At 36.0% G+C, this 18,689-nt stretch overlaps 1 protein-coding gene across 5 annotated transcripts in view; it reads right to left on the bottom strand.

Annotated features, from left to right (window-relative positions):
* Positions 1-1,214: 1,214 nt before the first annotated feature.
* fbxo38 (F-box protein 38) overlaps positions 1,215-18,689 on the bottom strand; it is an 87,557-nt gene continuing 70,082 nt past the window's right edge. For 2 of the 5 annotated variants that reach the window (XM_063000535.1, XM_063000536.1), the window contains exons 10-21: positions 17,239-17,381; positions 16,844-17,015; positions 16,626-16,760; positions 15,896-16,069; positions 15,295-15,813; positions 14,046-14,146; positions 13,853-13,955; positions 13,588-13,754; positions 13,324-13,469; positions 7,506-7,609; positions 7,171-7,284; positions 1,215-1,798 (exon numbers count right to left, since the gene is read on the bottom strand). In XM_063000535.1, the coding sequence (XP_062856605.1) occupies positions 1,620-1,798; positions 7,171-7,284; positions 7,506-7,609; positions 13,324-13,469; positions 13,588-13,754; positions 13,853-13,955; positions 14,046-14,146; positions 15,295-15,813; positions 15,896-16,069; positions 16,626-16,760; positions 16,844-17,015; positions 17,239-17,381 (2,057 nt within the window). In that variant the 3' untranslated portion in view covers positions 1,215-1,619. Of the gene's footprint in view, positions 1,799-5,136; positions 5,451-7,170; positions 7,285-7,505; positions 7,610-11,438; positions 11,560-13,323; positions 13,470-13,587; positions 13,755-13,852; positions 13,956-14,045; positions 14,147-15,294; positions 15,814-15,895; positions 16,070-16,625; positions 16,761-16,843; positions 17,016-17,238; positions 17,382-18,689 lie in introns of those variants that run through there. The other 3 variants (XR_010013497.1, XR_010013498.1, XM_063000537.1) reach the window with 3 other exon arrangements.

The raw sequence follows: 18,689 nt of genomic DNA, 5'->3' as shown, positions 1-18,689 counted from the left end.
GCGCAATTGAAAGCATCCTCTGTCTCAGCATGACTGTATGGTATGCCAGCTGTACAGCACAAGACAGGAAGGACCTATTCCGGGTGGTAAGAACAGTACAGAGGATCATAGGAATTCCGCTCCCCGACCTGGACTCAGTGTATGCTGGCCGCCTCCAGAAGAAAGCTAGCAACAATACTACAGATCCCACCCAACCAGGACACAGACTGTTTTTCCCTCTGCCTTCAGGACGGAGATACAGAACAATAAAAACTCGGAGTAGCAGGCTGAGGAACAGCTTCTTCCCCAGAGCTGCGACTTCCATCACTCCCTCTGTACACCTCCACCTAAACCCTTAAGAACTCACACATTTTTGCACCTCATTTTTGCTATGTTGCACCTCAAATCTTTGCTGCTATCATTGACTGCATGTTTTACATCTGTGTGGTGTTTTTCTTGTTGCTGTTGTTTTTCTTTTTTATGATTCATTTATGTTGAGAAGTACCGCACAATGACAGTTTCTATTCTATCTGAAAAGCATGGTTTTTCCTGTATGGTTTTCACCTGTTAACCCAGTGAGTTAAAAAGCAGATAGCATTTCCTAGCTAATATTATGCAGGATGAATTTTACATTTCCACATGATAATTTATTTAAGATCAAGAAAAAAATATTTAAAGCAAATTACTGTTCTTTTATAGCTTTTATACTACATTTCAAAATAAAAGGTAAGAGAAAACTTTTTTAATTTTTAAACTAAAAATTTTAGCATGAATCACTCTTGCAGCAATACAGTATATCTTAATTGATTAGAATAAGTCATAAATTCAAATGCATTATACCTAAACTAGCTGTACTTCTAATTTATTTTCTGTTCTTCAAAAACAGTCAGGTATTTAAAAACTCCTTGTAACAATGTGTAGTAACAAGGTTATCACAAATGACTTTATAACAGCAGACTCTCTTAAAACAACCTTTGTGTGCCTTTTTTACAGTTCCAATCTCATTAATTGGAACACGTCAGAGATGCTGTCAAAGGTCCACATACATTAAAAAGAACAACTATATTATAGTCATTATTAATAAAGAAATTAATAAAAAAAAGGTTCCTACTTTAATCAGAATGTGTTTCACTACAACAATGACTGAGATAAGGATTAAAGATACTTCCACAGATTTCATAAAGCTGTTTTTGCATCATTTTATCATTTATTGCCCTATATTTTCTAGAACTGGTAAATTTTAATACGTTTATATTGTTAAATGTTTACAATGGAGAAAAAAGTACCAAAATGTGTTAATAGCTACCATGATGACAAGACTAAAATGTCAATATAAATTAAAACAAAGGTTTAAGAAAAAAAGAGAAATAAGCCATTTTAAGAATGCACTTGTAGTTTATGAATACATTTGTACCAAAATTCATTGTTCATTCATTGATGTACAAACTTAACTGTTTTACACAAATATCAAACATATTCGCTAAATCCTTACATGCATTCTCAGAGCAGTGATTTATAAGGTCAACATAGTCTAAATTAAAAAGCTATGAAATTTTGTTTAATCTCTGTCTTTATCAGAAAGTCAAAGTTTAGCAGGAGTTGGCATGTGCTTTATTGCTTCCGTCTTTTATAAATGGCCTTTAAATGTAGTCATCATTGACAGGCTCTCCATGCATGTCACAGTAGTGAATGAAAATGACAACCACATGCTCAAACACACCTAGCTGCATCTGACGACGTTCTGAGATTTCTTCACCGATTGTCTCCATACAAATATCTGCTGAAAGCTGACCTTTGCGTCGAGGGGCATATATGGTAGCTGGAAAAAAACAACAAGATGAAAATATTTTGGCTTTCCTATAGTCATAATTAGGAATTAGTATTTATTAAACACACACTTATTAATGCATGTTTGTTAAAATAGCTATTACAACAAAGTAAAAGTGGGATTTTAACTGTTTAGACAGACAAATTTAATTTTGTTAGAGTCCAAATGTAGACTTGCCAAAATTGACTTGTCTTATGTTTAATGTGATTTATGTTTAAAACTTTATTTTAGCACAAACACAATTCAGAAAAAGTTTGGACAGTATGGAAAAAAAGGTAGTGTTTCTAACATTTTTATTTTATTGCAGACAGTAGTAACCCAATATATTTCATGTTTTGTCTGGTTAACTTCATTTCATTTGTTAATATACATTTATTCCTGCATTACAGGCCTGCAACACATTTTTAAAAAGCTAAGAGGGTAAAGCATTTACCTATTTATTGTTGTCATTTCTTCTCACAACTGTCTTAAGGTGTGTATGGGGTTATCATTGTTCCATTCTTTGTTTTAAAATTCTCCACACATTCTCTTTTAGGAACAGGTCAGGACTGCAGGCCAGCCAGTCCAGTACATGTACCTTCTACTTTTGCAACCATGCTTTTGTAATGTGTGCAGCAAGTGGTTTTGCATTGTCTTGTTTAAAAAAAAATGCATGAGCGGCCTTGGGAAAGATGTCTTGAAGGCAGCATATGCTGGTCTAAAATGTACTTCTCTGCAATAATGCTGCAATCACAGTAGTGGAAATTACCACTGACACAATCCCATACCATGACAGACCCTGGCTTTGGACTTGTGGCTGATAACAGTCTGGATGGTCCTTTTCATCTTCGGTCCAGAGCACATGGCATCCATTTTTTAAAAAACGGTTCTGGAATACTTATTTGTCTGATCACAATACACGTTTCCACTGTGTGATGGTCCAGGTGTCTCAGAGCCCAGAGGAATCTGATGCCGCTTCTGGACATAATTAACATTTTGCAAAAGAAAGTTTTAAGTGGTATTTGTGAATGTAAATTTGTATTGACTAAGGTTGGTCAAAGTAATCCCTCGACCATATATTTATATAAGCTATTGATGAATGACGGTTCTTGATACAGTGCATTCTAAGGGATTAGAGATCACAGGTGTTTAGCCTAGGCTTGCACCCATGCCCTAACACATTTAAATTCCCCCAGATTCCTTAAACAATTTAATGATATGCACTTATGCACTGTACATGGAGAAATGTGCAAATCCTTTCCAATCATTCAATAAACATTGATTTTTAACATTTCAATTTTCTCATGCATTCATTGACAAACTGAATACTATCTGCCCATCTTTATTCTATAAATTCAAATATAATGCTTTTTTCAAATATTGATGTTCCAGCTGTTGATATCACCTGCTTGAAATCAAATCATTAATTCATTTTTTAACCTCATTTCTAGCCCTAAATTGCCTTTATCCCAACTTTTTTTGGAATGTGTTGCAGGTCTGAAATGAAGGAGTGGCTGTATATTAACAAATTAAGTTGACCAGACAAAACATTTAATATCTAGAGTTCATACTGTCTGGAATTAAATTAAGAGTCAAAGTTAAAGTAAAAAGCACTGCATGTTTTTTAAACTTGCATTTTCCATACCAACTTTTTTTTTTTTTTTTTACTTTTTGTACTTCATGGTAATTCACCATGTCAAAATGCACAAGTCACCTAATCTGGTTTACTAAACATGTCAAAAAGATTGGTATACTTCAATGGCCTTGTCTATCACCAGATATATGTTCAATAAGGCAACTGTGACATTCACAGCTTGACAAATCTGCAGCAATTATGTGATGAACACATTACCATTACCCAAATCTTGGATCAAATCCAAAACATGGATCTTAAATGTTTCAACACAGAATCATGATAATACATGTTTACATTTTACATAATTTCTAATTTGAGAGCCAGGGGGTCTTTTTTTATAAGTATGTTGTTCCTTATAAACTGACCAGTTATGCACTAATTTGCACTAATATGTTTATGCAGTCTATGGGACTGAATATAATCAATCATTAATTTAAGGTCTAAGTTACAACGAACCATTAAGATCATTAAATATATTAATTAATATATTTAATAACTTCTTATTCCTGGTTAGGGTTTGCCTCTGGAAACACCATAAACCAAATTGATCTTTAAATAGCTTGTACAATCACAGAAAACAATATGGCTTTAGGAGCTTCTAATCGACAGATTTTGAGTTCCTTAAAAATGTCTGGTACATCCTTGGGGGCAATTTTCAAATGCTTAAAGGTACCATGTTTATCTGTTCAAATGATAATACGCCAGTTTAAACACAATGGGACCATGCAGCTATCATACCATTTAGGAAGAAGATATAAATGAATCAAAGTAAAAATCAGCAAACAACTGTGTGTTGATGCTTGAGGAAACAGGTACAAAAATATCAGCAGACAGTAAAATGTGTCCTATATTGGCATGACCTGAAAGGCAGTTCAGCAAGAAAGAAGCAATTGCTTCATAACTGCCATGAAAAAGATAGGTTAGAGTTTGCAACTGCACACTGAGACAAAGATATTACTTTTGGAATATGTCCTCTAGTCTTATGAAACAAAAATAAAACTGTTTGGTCGTAAAGATTTATTTTATGTCTCGAGGAAAAAAAAGCCAAAGAACACCATCCCAACAGTGAAACTTGTGGTTGGCAGCATGATGATGTAGGGGTGCTTTGCCACAGAAGGAATTATGTGGAGATTTTGAAGCACCATCTTAAGACATCAGCTAGAAAGATAAAGCTTGACCACAAAAAGTCTTCCAAAAGGAGTGGCCATCTAAAAGCCCTGACCTTAATCATATAGAAAATTTATGGGCAAAACTAAAAAAGCATGTGCGATCAAGGAGGCCTAAAAACCTCGTTTTACCAGGTTTTACCAGGTTTGTCAGAAGAAATGTGCTAAAATTCCAGCATCGTGTTGTGAAAAGTTGTCTCAGTATTATACATTCTCTAGTATTATTCTTACATTTCACATTCTTATAGTAGTGATACTAACTGACCTAGGAGAGGAAATGTGTACAAGGATCAATTGTCAGAAATACTTAAAAACTAAGGTGAATGTGGCTAAGGAGTTATTTTTTTTCAAAATTAAACAAAATGTACAAAACAAAAGTGCAACATTTTATTTTAGAAACGTGCAATAATTCTAACTAAAGAAAAGGATTGTCACATTTTTAAAAAATCCCCCCAAAATTTAAAAAGAAAGTATGGAAAATGTATTTAAAACAGAACGCAATGATTTGCAAATGCCTTTAAGTAAAAAAAACATTTTTTTATTCAAACCTGTTGCTGTGGCACTCCAATTTGTGGTCAGGGATATCCTGTTTGACTTAATTATTTTGAAGTATTCTAATAAGATGACTGTGTGATTTTTAGGCTATAATTAACAGCCACTCTTCCGAGAAGGTTTCTCACATGACTCAGTCCAATGAGCATTTGTATAGCTAGGCAATGATCAGGAAAGCCTTATCATTCCAAAGCTGTGCAGTGAGGCGGAGGTCAGGGCTCTATGCAGGCCACTGGAGTTTCTTTAAAGTAAGCTTTTCTTCAGTGGCACAATCATGCTGGAAAAGAAAAGGGTCTTCCCCAAGTTGTTGCTGCAAAGTTGGAAGAATAAAATTTTCATTTCTATAATTGACTTATTACACCAGTTGGCTAAAACACATAATTAGAGTTTAATAATTAGAACGGGTGTGCCAAAACTTTTGTATTGTATATCTCTCTAAAATCCTAATATTAGCCTAACTTATCCTAACTTAATAGTGAAATGTCATTTTGCTTTGCTGGCTGTAAAACGTGATGGTGGCTAAAGAAAACTCAACTTTTTGTTTTTTAAACAAACAGCTCATGACTGAAATGTAAATTGTGGAACGCTAAACTTTATCAGCCAGCATGGAAACACAGTTTCTACAAAAGTTCTACTACTAAAGCCAAATCTTATTGGGGTTTTTTTGTGTTTTTTTTAAGAGAAAAAAAAGAGTATCCAAACCTATTACATTTGTCACAAACATAAACCTAGTATACCATTACTATATTTGCAACAATTTTCAAATAATCTTAAGTGTGATAAGACTCATTGGATTTGTACCCAAATCTTTTATATATGTGCAGATATTAAACCCCTACTTAAGAAACCTAATGTTGTTTTTCTTTTCTTATTCAATTAGATTTTAGAACAGTGTTGTTGTTGGGTTTTTTTTACCACAGAGAATGATATTTTACTGGATAAAGTAAAAAATACAGTACATACTAAAAAACTGCCAATCTCTTGATTTAAATTCTGACTGGGTGCTACCAATTTGTCCATCTAAACAATAAAGGCTCTAAAGCTGTATGGTGTTCCACAGGGGTCAGTATTTGGACCGCTATTATTTACATTTTATATGCTATTGAAACAAACATGGCATGACAACACATAGTTGCATACATTAGCCAAATGAAACATCTACACAATTAGTGACATTGAGGATAGTTTAAATGAAATACAATAATGGATGTCATGCAACTTTCTTTTACTTATTTTAACTTAAGTATTAATAGTAGAATTCAAGGTCAGGATGAACAAATTGTCTAACCTGGTGCTAAAGCTTTATTCTTAATTCATAACTCTCATTTAACACCCGATTTTGTAATAATACTAAAATTGCTCATCCTAGATATTGACAAATACTGTACTTTTTAGTTAATGATGCTGAAAAAGTGATCCAAGACTTAATAACTTCATGTTAAAATTATTGCAATGCCCTATGGAGGGGGTTTTTGGTTCAGGATCCTGTCCCTTTGAAATGTCTATTGTGAAAAATGCTATATAAATATATTTGACTTGACTAGAAAGCACCAAACATATCTTAAAAAGCTACAAATTAACTTCAGGTCACAAATGTGATTTTTTCCCCCTACTTTAGGTCCCAAATTCATAGAACAGTAATCTCTTTGACAAGGTCTGAAACTGAAGGTCTGCCAAGAAGCCCTGAAACTATTAACCTACACAGGTCTGCCATGGCTTAGAAGTTGTCAGTGGTTATAGTTAAGTTGGCTTTACACTGCCACCAGCTTATAAGCTGCCATAAAAAAGCAATAAATTACCACCTTAAAGCCTACCTAAGGTTTATTAATTACATGGAGAAAGAATAATTCTGCAAGTCAAATGTCAAATAACATAACAGTTGCAAAAAACATTTAAAAAATCTTAAGACATTACACATGTTCCTTCACAATTGTCTGTGAACTTTCTACCGACTTTCTACAGACAGGAATGGATATCATAAAAAGTATTGATAAGGTCAAGAGCCACACCACAGTGATCCTTAAACTTACTGTTTTCATCATCCTCAAAGTCATAACGAGCATAACAGTTGGGTGCAGCTGTGCGAAGAGAACGAAGCCAAGGAAAATCAGTAACCATCGAGTAGGGTGCCCCATCTACTACTCCTAGTAGAAAAAGAATCATAGGAAGAGAAAATAAATAAGTTAGAAGGCATACAACCAAATAAACTACAAAAAGCCTAAAATCCAACTGTACAGTAAAAATACATTGTTTGCACAGAAAATAAGGCCTCTAAAACACCCTATCTTAATTGGGTTTAGGGTTTATGTAAATAAACATGACAAGCATAGCTTAATCTTGCAGGATCCCAAACATGTTTACTCACCCTCTATAGTATAGATGTCTCGGCCCCATGGGTAATTAGGATAATTTTTTACATCCTCTTCTGTTCTTGATGCCTCAGGGAAGAATTCATGCTTGATTAGTTCTCTGTTGGAGAGATGAAAAGTTTATTCTCATTCTGATCAAATTATGCTGGGTGTCATTGTGCAACTCCTACAGTGTTGTATGAAATACTGAATCCATTCCATTTATAATGTTAAAGTAACCACAATTCTCTAGTTTATTAAAATGGTATACATTTTGTATTTAGCATTTTCTGTAAATTAGACATAAATGTGTTACGTGTATTACATACAATAGTAGATTTAACATTTTTACTGCACTTTGCCATGAGCTGAAATGCAAGCAATAACATGAAAACGTATAATTTCTGGAACAGCGGAAATTATAAAGTCCAGGGGAAAACTGTGTAGCTGTAGTGGACTCACAATTATATACACTAACATTCCAAAATTTGGAATAAGCAGGCATGTGTTAAATGTGGAAATACTGTACACATACCCATCACTAACTGATGCAGATAGATAAAATGTGTGAATATTAGGATTGTGACCAAGTAACAGTGATGCAAATTTCACCTGTAGTAATTCGGTAATAATTCCTCTTACGATTAATCAATCAAACTGTTCATCAAATTTGTAAGCTAAGTTAGCTAAATAAACACAGGCAGGTGTGATTTTAGCCAGCACTATAAAATTAATTACATTTTAATTAATTAATTTAATGAAATCCAAGAATAAAATTCATAAAATATATGAGTCTGGATAGAGTTACAAAGTTATTTTAAAAGTTCTACAATTTCACCATACCACAGTAAGACAAACAGATATGAAATAAAATAGGCAAACATGATTTATAGAATGGTAGTAATGAGGAAAACACTGCTAACCAAAGGGAAAAGTACTCATCTTACATTCGCAAAAAAGCAGATGGATGATCTGAAAAACTTGTGGGGCAATGTTTCATGACAGGTTAATTAAAATGAAATATTTTGTACAACAAGTGTCTGATGATAAGCAAATACAGCATATAATTTATAATTTTATAAGCGTTTTTCTTGCAGGTTATATTCCCCCTCCGCTTTTAAGCAACTGTTGCAATTATTATCAGCCTGGCTCATATTTGCTTCTTGTTGTTAAAGGCTTTTTATAGCTTTGCAAGACTTTAAGTGACCTACAAAAAAAATGGCAAATTGCAGCTACAGCGAATGTTATTCTTCAGTTCTTAAGTAGCATTTAAATGAGATACCCACTATCGTGGTCAGTGGTAAGTCATTTGCACCCTCTGCTGGTTTAAAGCTTTATTGTCTGCAACTAAGACAATTGTCTTTGAAATATTGATGAAAGCAACCTTAAGTTTACAGTAACCCACTGCCAGTGGCACCAGACATAAATCTCTTTTCCACACTTAAAACTTTTCTTTATCACTCTTTCGGTATAGTCAAAAGCTAGTCATACAGCTAGTCCTATTGCTAACACAAAAAATCTATGGGTGGCTTTTGCAAAGTACTGTATGGTCTTTTTAGAAGGGCAGCAGCAAAGAAACAACAAGAAAGAGGAACACGGTGAAAAGCCTGAGATATGCTACAGCTCCCAAATATCCAAATATCCACTGTACTTCTGCTCAAACAATAGCTTGGACACACAGAATCACCTGCTGTGTTATTGACACCCCCACCAAGTACATGATCAAAATTATTTGAACGCCACCAACTGCATGACCAAAAGTATTCACACCCCACATACTACAGCCCTGCTGAGCTGCAATCACACTTGCATTTTCTTTAGAAAATTTACATCTCTAGTTAGTGTGATCGCTTTAGGCAATCACACAATTGTTACACGATAGTAACTCTAAATTGGCCAACCCCTTGATTACACCGCAGGCTTGTATGCAGCTTTTGGATACGCACACCCATTCACCTGCCACACCCGTTTTTAACACACTTTTTTGCTCCATTTTTAAATTTGGAGGTATCAATGTCGTTCCAACTCTAAATTGCTTGGCCTGTTAATGACACCGCGACTTGTATATAGCTTTTGTATACGCACACCCGCTCACCCACCACGCCTGTTTTTGCGCCATTCAGTTCCATTAATTTTTTTTCAATTTCAAGATATCAACGCCATTTCAACTCTAAATCATCTGTCCGGTCGATGACACCACGACTTAAACAAAACAGACTTTGTATACACACAGCCACCACACCTCGTTTTTGCCCTTTTCACTTCTATTCATTTTTTTGAAATTTTGAAATATCATCTAAATCGTTTCATTTAGAGTTGATGACACTGCAACTTGAATACAGCTTTTGATATGCACCCCCGCTCACCCACCACGGCCGATTTTTTGTCCCATTTACTTCCATTTTTAAAAATTTCGAGATATCAACACCGTTCCAACTCTAAATTGTCCAGCCTGTTAATGACACCGCAGCTTGTATACACATTTTGCATCCGCACAGCTGTTCACCCGCTACATACGTTTTTTTTGCCCCATTCACTTCCATTCATTTTTTTTAATTTCGAGATATCAACACCGTTCCAACTCTAAACCGTCTGTCCGACACCGCAACTTGTATACAATGTTTGGATACGCGCACCCGTTCACCCGCCACGCCCGTTTTTATACATATTTTTTGCCCCACTCATTTTTAAAAAAATCTGCAAGAAATCAACGCTGTTCCAACTCTAAATTGTCTGTCACGTTGATGACACCGCGACTTGTATACAGCTTTTATATACAAATTTTTTTTTAATGCAGTTTTTCTCTTTTACTCCCGATTTTTAGCGCGTCCAATTTTTACCCAATTGCGTTATGCTTCCTCTCTACTGGTGCTGACCCCCGCCCCTGATTGAGGACAGCGAACTGACACGTCCCCTCCGACATGGGAACAGTAGCCAACTGTATTTTTTCACCTGCACCAGCCAACTTTATATGCGAATCAGCCCTGTGCATGGAGAGCCACACCCTGATCAGCATTATTCCTCTACTCTGTGCAGACGCCATCAACCAGCCAGCAGAGGTCGTGATTGCATCAGTTATGAAGTCCCCTTCCGGCTCCCTAACCCTGTATGAACAACAGCCAAATGTTGTTCATATAGCCATCAGATAGCCCAGCCAGATGGCAGATCTGAGATTCGATACAATGTATTCGAAATCCCAGCTCTGGTGTGCTAGCAAATTTTACCGCTGTGCCACCTGAGTGGCGGTTAGCTCTCAATTCTTAATTTCAACCCAATTCCATTGGATAATGTGTTTCCTCTCTATTATGTCAATGATAAGGGTGTGCAAGTCATACTGAGGTCAGATTGTGTGGAGGGGCTGTGTCTTGCATTTCTATGTCTCTTAACCGTAGAGGTTTGCTTGGTTCTTGGTTGAAGCATACCAATTTTCTTTTTAGCCTTACTGTTGGGTTGATCTTGTACTGTGGTTGGGGTTTGTCTTCTGTTTGTCTGGTTTTGGTACCATAGGTGGACTCTGGGTAGTGGTGCTCTTCGACTTTGACTCTTCAAAAGTTGTTTTTTGGCTGTAGTTTGTCTCATCTAACCACATTATGTCTGTTTGGCTGATAGTTGAGCATGTTGACTACCGATGTGAATAATGTCTCTAATTTGAAGTTAGGGAGTTTGGTTTACTTGGTGTTTTTTACTCTCTGAATTTCTTTCTCTTTAATCCAGGTTGGGCATACTTTTGAGGCAGCGTTATGTGATTCTCCACAATTTCTGCACTGTGCTGGCAGGGTAGGTCAGGTCGGTGGACTGCGCACGCGTCGGAGGGAGCATGAGGCAGGCAAAAATACCCTCCTCGGACATGACCGGAGACGAATTAACTACGCAAAAGTGGGAGAAAAAAGAAAAAAATGCAGAAAAAGTGACAAAAATATATATACAATTTACATAATGTTTGTTTTTACCTGCGGATTTTGTTTTCTAATATTTATCCGTTTAACATCCGCTATGTCTTGGGGTGCCAATTCTCAAGCTATTTCCACTGTAACCGTATCTGCTGGCTCCCTGGTGTGAATTACTCCTTTGCTATTGAGAGATGGATATGAGAAGGCTTTAATGCGGATGCCTGCAAAATCTTTAGGGTTTAAAAGGTAGTTGGCTTTTGGGCAATTTACCAATATTTGCCCAGACCTCAACTTTAAAGCATCTTTTACTGATTCAGCAGTTTTGGCAATGCTTTTCTTGATGATAGGTAAGTTTGATGAGCAGCTCTGACAGAGACTCCAGTATAATACATGTCTGTTAGCTCTCATTTACCAAAGGAAAGTCATTAAAACTGGTCATTGGGTCATGATCCAAGCCATTGTCTATAATTTTGCTTTTGGGGTTTTTGGTATAGTTGTAGGTTTTGCAATTCACCATTGCTACTCCCCACCCTCCTCAGAGACCAACGAGATGCACAGAGTCGCGGATCTTCAGTGGATATGCACCAGGCCTATATGAATGCTATATTCCAACAATAGTTGGTGTCACTCAACTGATCCTGAGCCAATGCTTTCTGGGAATTTCCACAGAAATACCACCCAGGGCAAGTCTTGATCAGCAGATTCATTAGAGCGGGTAACTCCAACCTCCTATCTATGTGAAGTAGAAGCCAAAGCACTGTGTTGGTCCAGTGGTAACCGCAATGGGGTTTAGGACAGGTGGTCATTATCCTGCTGCAGTATGATTATAAGGAACCAATGCAGAGGTATACTTCATGGAATGGTTCAGGTCTTGGTTCAAGCCTTTGTGGAAAAGGAATGGTACTACAGCAGGGCAGTGACACAAAACACAGACAAGTGGTACTTTTCTTATGTCAGGCTATAGTTGATTTTGTCCAGGTGCAAAAACCCAGAAAACACCCCAGATCTAAATATTCGCACAGTATTTACAAAATTGTTTTACACTGTGGTATCAACCTTTCATCAGTTCTTTTTCTTACATAAACCTTTATAGTTATAGACATAAATCTCAAATCTTATTAAACAGGACTTTTTTTATTTAAAATTTAATTATATAAAAAATCATTTTTAATAGACGAAAAAGGTTGAACATTTATTAACTTAAGATGAGTCATTTGAGGATGAACTTATGACTAAGGGAAAGCTGACCTTGTAGAAATTAGCTGACTAGTTTAAGAATGTGCCAATAACTAAGAAACACAATTTTTTTAAATGTAAAACTTCAATTCTTAGTTGCACTTGTGTGATTCATCTCTTGATAATTTGGCATACATTTTAAACAGAAAATGGCATACATTTTAAACAGAAAGATTTAGACTGCAGACAGGCTAGTCAAGCAAATGACTCTCAATTCAACTGTCTGAAGACAAGTTAGGGCCCAGAGAAGGTGATTCTGAATAAAATGATTGTTAGTTTTCATTTCTTGATGCACCACGGACTGTGTGATAGCAGTTTTACAAAGTACTTCTAAGCTTGTATAGCTTTATTCATCACAGAGGCATGGTGGTTTTTCGTGCAATGCTGTCAAGGGGCTTAATGGTCATGCACATTCAACAGTGGTTTTTAGCCCTGCCCTAAATAGTACCCCAAGCATTGCTGAAATTCTGTGGGTAAATTTAAACATGCTTTGAAGGCTCGAGGTTCGAGAATGCAGAACCAGAGGAATTCTGCAGGGAATGGTGCTTTAAAATTAGTGTTCTAAAGATTGGGGTTTAATTTTCTATAATAATAATATTAATAGCTAATAATACTAATAGTCTTCAAACTAAACTATACAACTGCATTTGGATGGAGTTAATAGTTCAATAAGGACTAAGCTTACAAGATTATGAACAGGTATACATACTGGCTGATGTTGGCGACATTGTCCATCCAGCTCCGCACCCGCACTTTGTTCTTGACATTGGGGGGGTTACTAAACTCATGAATAACCGCTATATGGTATGGATAAGGACCACTAAATAACTTTCTCTCCAGGTCCAATGAATCAATCTGAAAAACATATTTATATACAACTGTTGTTTATTGCAAAAATCAATCACTGTTAAAGCTATGCACTGGCAATTTTTTAAAACCATTAGACAGTGGTATAAATGATAAAAATTCCGACCTGTTGCATGGGACGCATGTAGACAATGCGATTTCTTTCAGGGGGCAAACGCAACACCTGATCCAAGACCTGCTCCATGTCTAGCTTCTTGCACTGGGCATAATCAAAACGGTTTACTAAAGGAGCATTTTCTACCTTTAGAAACTTTAGCACCCTACAGCGAGTGGCTGAACAGATAAATTGACAAATCACAGTAAAGAGAGTTGCAGTAAATGTCAATGCAAAAGAACTTTTTTATAATTTTACACAACCTTAACAAACTTACCATGAACAAACATCATTTTAGGGCAATCCTTGAGCACCAGATCTGTGATGCCACAGTTTGAAAGTGTGATTCCAACTAGATTTTTGGATTTTAATGTTAGCCCCTAAAAAGATAATACTTTACTAATAAAGTAAATTCTAATGTTTTTGTTAAGTCAGTAAGTTAACAAAGTTTGTAAGTTTAGTCAGCCTACCTGTAAATGGTCATCCTCAGTCACTGGGTCGCTTGTGCTGGTTGATTTGTCAGCTGTGTGTTTTCTTTTTACTGCACTCCAATGCTTTGTTTTAGACAGTCCTAAAAGAATAAAGGTAAAATAAAGTGTTAATCATTTTATATTTTGCTTTGAGGTTTGATTCAATCTTTTAAAATGTTAAATTAACTGTTAAATCACTTCCTAAAGATTTAGAAGTATTTTTAGATTTAATAATCTAAAAAATTCAAAATGACATTAATGCTACAAAATCTTGAATTAAAATAAGAAATATACAATATTATAATATAATAGAAAGAAGGGCAAGCCGCAAAGTTAAATGACATTACAGAACCTAACCACGAAATTAGTAAATGAAGTAACAGTATATTGAAAACTATAGAAGTTCTGTTTTATTTGCATTACTGCAGGCCAAAGGAATAAGTGGCATAAGTCAAAAGTTTTAAAAAAAGAAAAAAAAAAAGAAAAACTCACAATTTATATTATTGTCACCATTGGTAAAGATGGGTAAATAGAAAAAAATCATGTAAAATGTCTGCACGTTATCTGCCTAAATGTTTCATAGAAAACATGACTATAATCTACCTTTTAAGTATTATAGTCTTTGATCAATTTTTAAACAAGCATTTTTTCACAATCCAGTTATGACCAAGGCTCTTCGACACACACTCAGCTGCCAATCCCTTCTTTTCACTTACTAAGGGTGGTGTCTCAAAGACCAAAGTATCGCATGCGGAAAGCCACGCACTGTGATCCATGATCATTCCCCGGGACAGGTGCCTCAACCGGTCAGCAAAGATCAAAATTGTCTAGCAATGAGAAAACCTGTTTCAGCCATTGTCGGAATCAATGCTATAATTTGACAATGGTTAAGTCTTTCAGCAGGACAATGATCCATAACATTTATTTAAATTGCTAAAAAATTATGTTTTTGCCCCAACTCTACTTCAACTGATCTAAATTTCATTAAAAACCTGTGGGGTGAGTGGAAAACAACAATTTATACCAGAAAACCCAGATGCTTGTGGGACTTGGAAACATTCTGTTTTAAGAAGTGCTTTTAAATACTTATTTCAGTGACATTAAAGTTATTAACAACAAAGACCAATTTTACATTTACCAAGAGTGGCAGACGTTAAAACTGACTGTATTATAAATACAGAAAAAGTTAATGAATGTTCATCAGTTGTTAGAAGTCACTCACACCAGTGTTCCCAAAATCATGTCTTACCTAGCTCAGAATCTAATGGAGCAGAGCACAATCTGCTGCAAGCACGAGTGACTGGTCGCCTCAGAGGTATGTCTCCGGAAGTTTTGCGAGAGGACACCACTCCTTCATGCACCTCAACAGAACTCAGAACATTAGCAGTGCTGTGCCCAACAGACTGCTCTGCTTTGGCTCCCTGCTTAGGAACATCATAGGGTGATCTTTGCTGTACATCTTTTGGCTGGCTAAAGGTGCTATAAGTGCTGCTCTCTGAGCCTGCATTAGCCCTTCTACAAGTGCAGCATGGTCCCATCGTTCCTTCTTCCCTTTCTGTTAACTCTCTTGGGTCTCCCAGGCTTGCTGACTCCTCACTCCAGTCAATAGCACATACACATGAACCACTGGTTTTCTCTCGGTCACTACTGTCTACTGTTTCATTGGCAGCTTTCATGTCTGCTTTGATCTGCTCGCTTGTAACCTGGCATCCTTTCTCATAGCTAGAACACTGCGCACCCAATCGGCGAAGAGGAGTTTTTCCTTTATCTGTCAAAACAGAACAAAGCATCATTTATTAGAGGGTTGATATGTGATATTATTAGTGTTGTGTGTGTGATGTATGCATTACATTTGCTGACTGATTCTTCTAGATCACCATTGTTTTCTTGTCTGTATGCCACAGGGTACTGTTGATGGTTGCAATAGGCACCATGAGGCTTTGCTGAAACCTCTTCATCATCACTGTCAGAATCAGACATCACTACTAATTTTTTAGCCATGGAAGGCTGCACTCCACTGGGCCCTGAAAAAAAAAAAAAAAAAAAGAATTTGCAAAGTTATGACTAAAATGGGTTCACTATGAGTAAGACCCTACCTAATTCACGACCATGCAAAAATGCTATGCAACTTGCTGTAAAAGTCTAAATATAAGGATTGTTTTTGGCAATTTAACAATTAAATTTTTTTATTTGTGTAGTGTTCAAAATATGAGGTGCAATATGAGACAGTCCTAGCAATCATATGGTAATTACGTTAGTGTAACAGACTTTTCTGTGGTGTAGTGTGCTGACAATTTTGTCCCTTTGGGGATTTCATAGTCAAAGGAAAAGTGTGCTTCTCTACACACGTGATCATCTCTGTGCTGCGATAGTTTCTTTGTGTACAGTTTCTGTGTATTGTAGCTCCCATTAATTCTATCATCTAATTTATAAGTGTTATTAAATGACTGCCAAAATGAAATGTGGCACTTGATAAAAAAAACGTAAAATCTTAGATTTTTGAAAAACGAGGTCTGTAAAATTAAGCACATTTTCCCGTGAATTTAGTAGGACCCTAAATATGAGGTACATTTTTATTACCTGCTTGTTCTTCATCAGCCACAGCTAAATCTGCTCCCTGAATAATCTCCAGAGGTCCGTCATCTGCACTGCCAGCAATAGGCCGTGGACGTGCATCAATGTTTTCCACCACCATGGCTTCAACATCATGGATCTCTAAATAAAATACACTATTTGGTTGAAAAGATCCCTCAAATCAGTATGTAAAGACTTTTATATCAGTAGCATGTATAACATACCATCAACTCTGTCTTGTGGCATGTCAACAGCATTATCATGGTTATTTTGAGGAATATTGGCAACATTGTCATTCTGGTGATTGTTATTGGTCTGATTTTGGTTCTGGTTACTGACAAGAGCAGATGATACTCCAATACCTGTGCCTGCACTGAGACCAACCCGAGCACAACCCTGAGGAAAAAGACAAATAAACAGTGTTGTGATTCTGCAGCTACAGAGTAAATAACATTTCACAATTTTTTTATTTTAGTTACAAGATTAAATTCAAGCATTTAATAAAAAAAAAAAAACTAATACAAATATTGCTCCAATAGTGTCTGTTAATTACTTCTATAAGAAAGGTTTATTATGTAAATAAATAAGAAAACATGTGTGCTACACATACCACACTCACCTTAGGGGGCTCGCGGAACATCTGTTCTAGAGAGATAAACTCCAAATTGGGTAGCATTTCGATGAATTGGCTAAAGGACTCAAGCTTAATTGCATGACAGCGGACTAATGTTAGATCCACCAATCTGTTCCAACGAGAATTGTCTAATGGAAAACCAATGCATGAATCATTTCATGATATAAGCAAATTAAGCCTTGAGAACACAATCTCTCTCTCACACACACACACACACACACTCACCGGATGTTATCACAAAGGGGCCACTGCAAAAGCAGCAGTCATGTTTTAGACAGCCTTTTATACCATATTCCATTTATTCATCAACAGCAGATACCACAGCAGCATGGTATAAAGTGTATACGAGTGTGACAAAAATGGTAATAACTGTACAGTGTTTTGTGTAATGTATTTGCACTACAATTACGCACTGACTGTATGAACAATGATGAACACACTGTGTGATCTGACAAATAATCTTTTTAAATGTAAGGCTTTTAAACATATTTGTGGTAATTAGCAGTTGAAACATTTTGTAAATTACAATACACCTCTTGAACATTTATTTAACTGACCTTATTTAACTAAGTGTACATAGAAAGGAATTGAATTTATTTGACTTATCAACTTGATTGTATTTTGTAAATATCACACAGATTCTTCATTTTAGTGTTTTTACAATGTGTCTGGAAATGGGGTTTGTATAAACAAATTTTGAATTTGGTGCCTGTAACACAACGAACATAGAGTGGCACAGGGGCCAAAAACCCATCCATCCATCCATCCATCCATCCATCCATCCATCCAACGATTGTCATCTAAAACAGTCTGCTGGCATGAATAAATGCAACCTGAAAATTATGTGTAAAGAAACAAAACAAAAAACAAATCAATTCTTTGCAGAAATCTAAGCTCATCTCGGATGACCTTCAAGAAATATGCCCTAGGTCAAATGTTGACCCTATGTCCATGTTTTAGCTTGTTTTTGGGAAAAACAGACATCAAGTTCTCTAATATTCATGTGCTACAATGCTGGGATTCACTTTCAGGTCTATTTTCTGATTCTCATTCCGAAAGGGCGGGTTATGCTGGATTTTGCTTTGTAGATTTGTTTGTTTTGATGCATAAAAAAGCTATTTAATTCAACTTTCAATTCAAGGTCAAATTATTGGCATGCATCAGGCAGAGAAAACATCTAAGGAGATTGCTGAAACTACTAAAATCGGGTTAAGAACTGTCCAGCGCATTATTAAAAAGTGGAAGGACAGTGGTGAAGCATCATCTTCGAGAAAGGAATGTAGTCAGAAAAAAATCTTGAATGATCGTGATCGGTGATCACTTAAACGTTTGGTGAAATCAAATCGTAGAAAAACTACAGTAGAACTCAGGGATGTGTTTAATAGTAAAAGTAAAAGCATTTCCACACGCACAATGCAAAGGGAACTCAAGGGATT

Source organism: Trichomycterus rosablanca, chromosome 8 (genome assembly GCF_030014385.1).
Source record: "Trichomycterus rosablanca isolate fTriRos1 chromosome 8, fTriRos1.hap1, whole genome shotgun sequence".
Classification (NCBI taxonomy): Eukaryota; Metazoa; Chordata; class Actinopteri; order Siluriformes; family Trichomycteridae; genus Trichomycterus; species Trichomycterus rosablanca.
The sequence above is the reverse complement of the archived record's forward strand: the minus strand, read 5'-3'. Positions and strand labels throughout refer to the sequence as shown.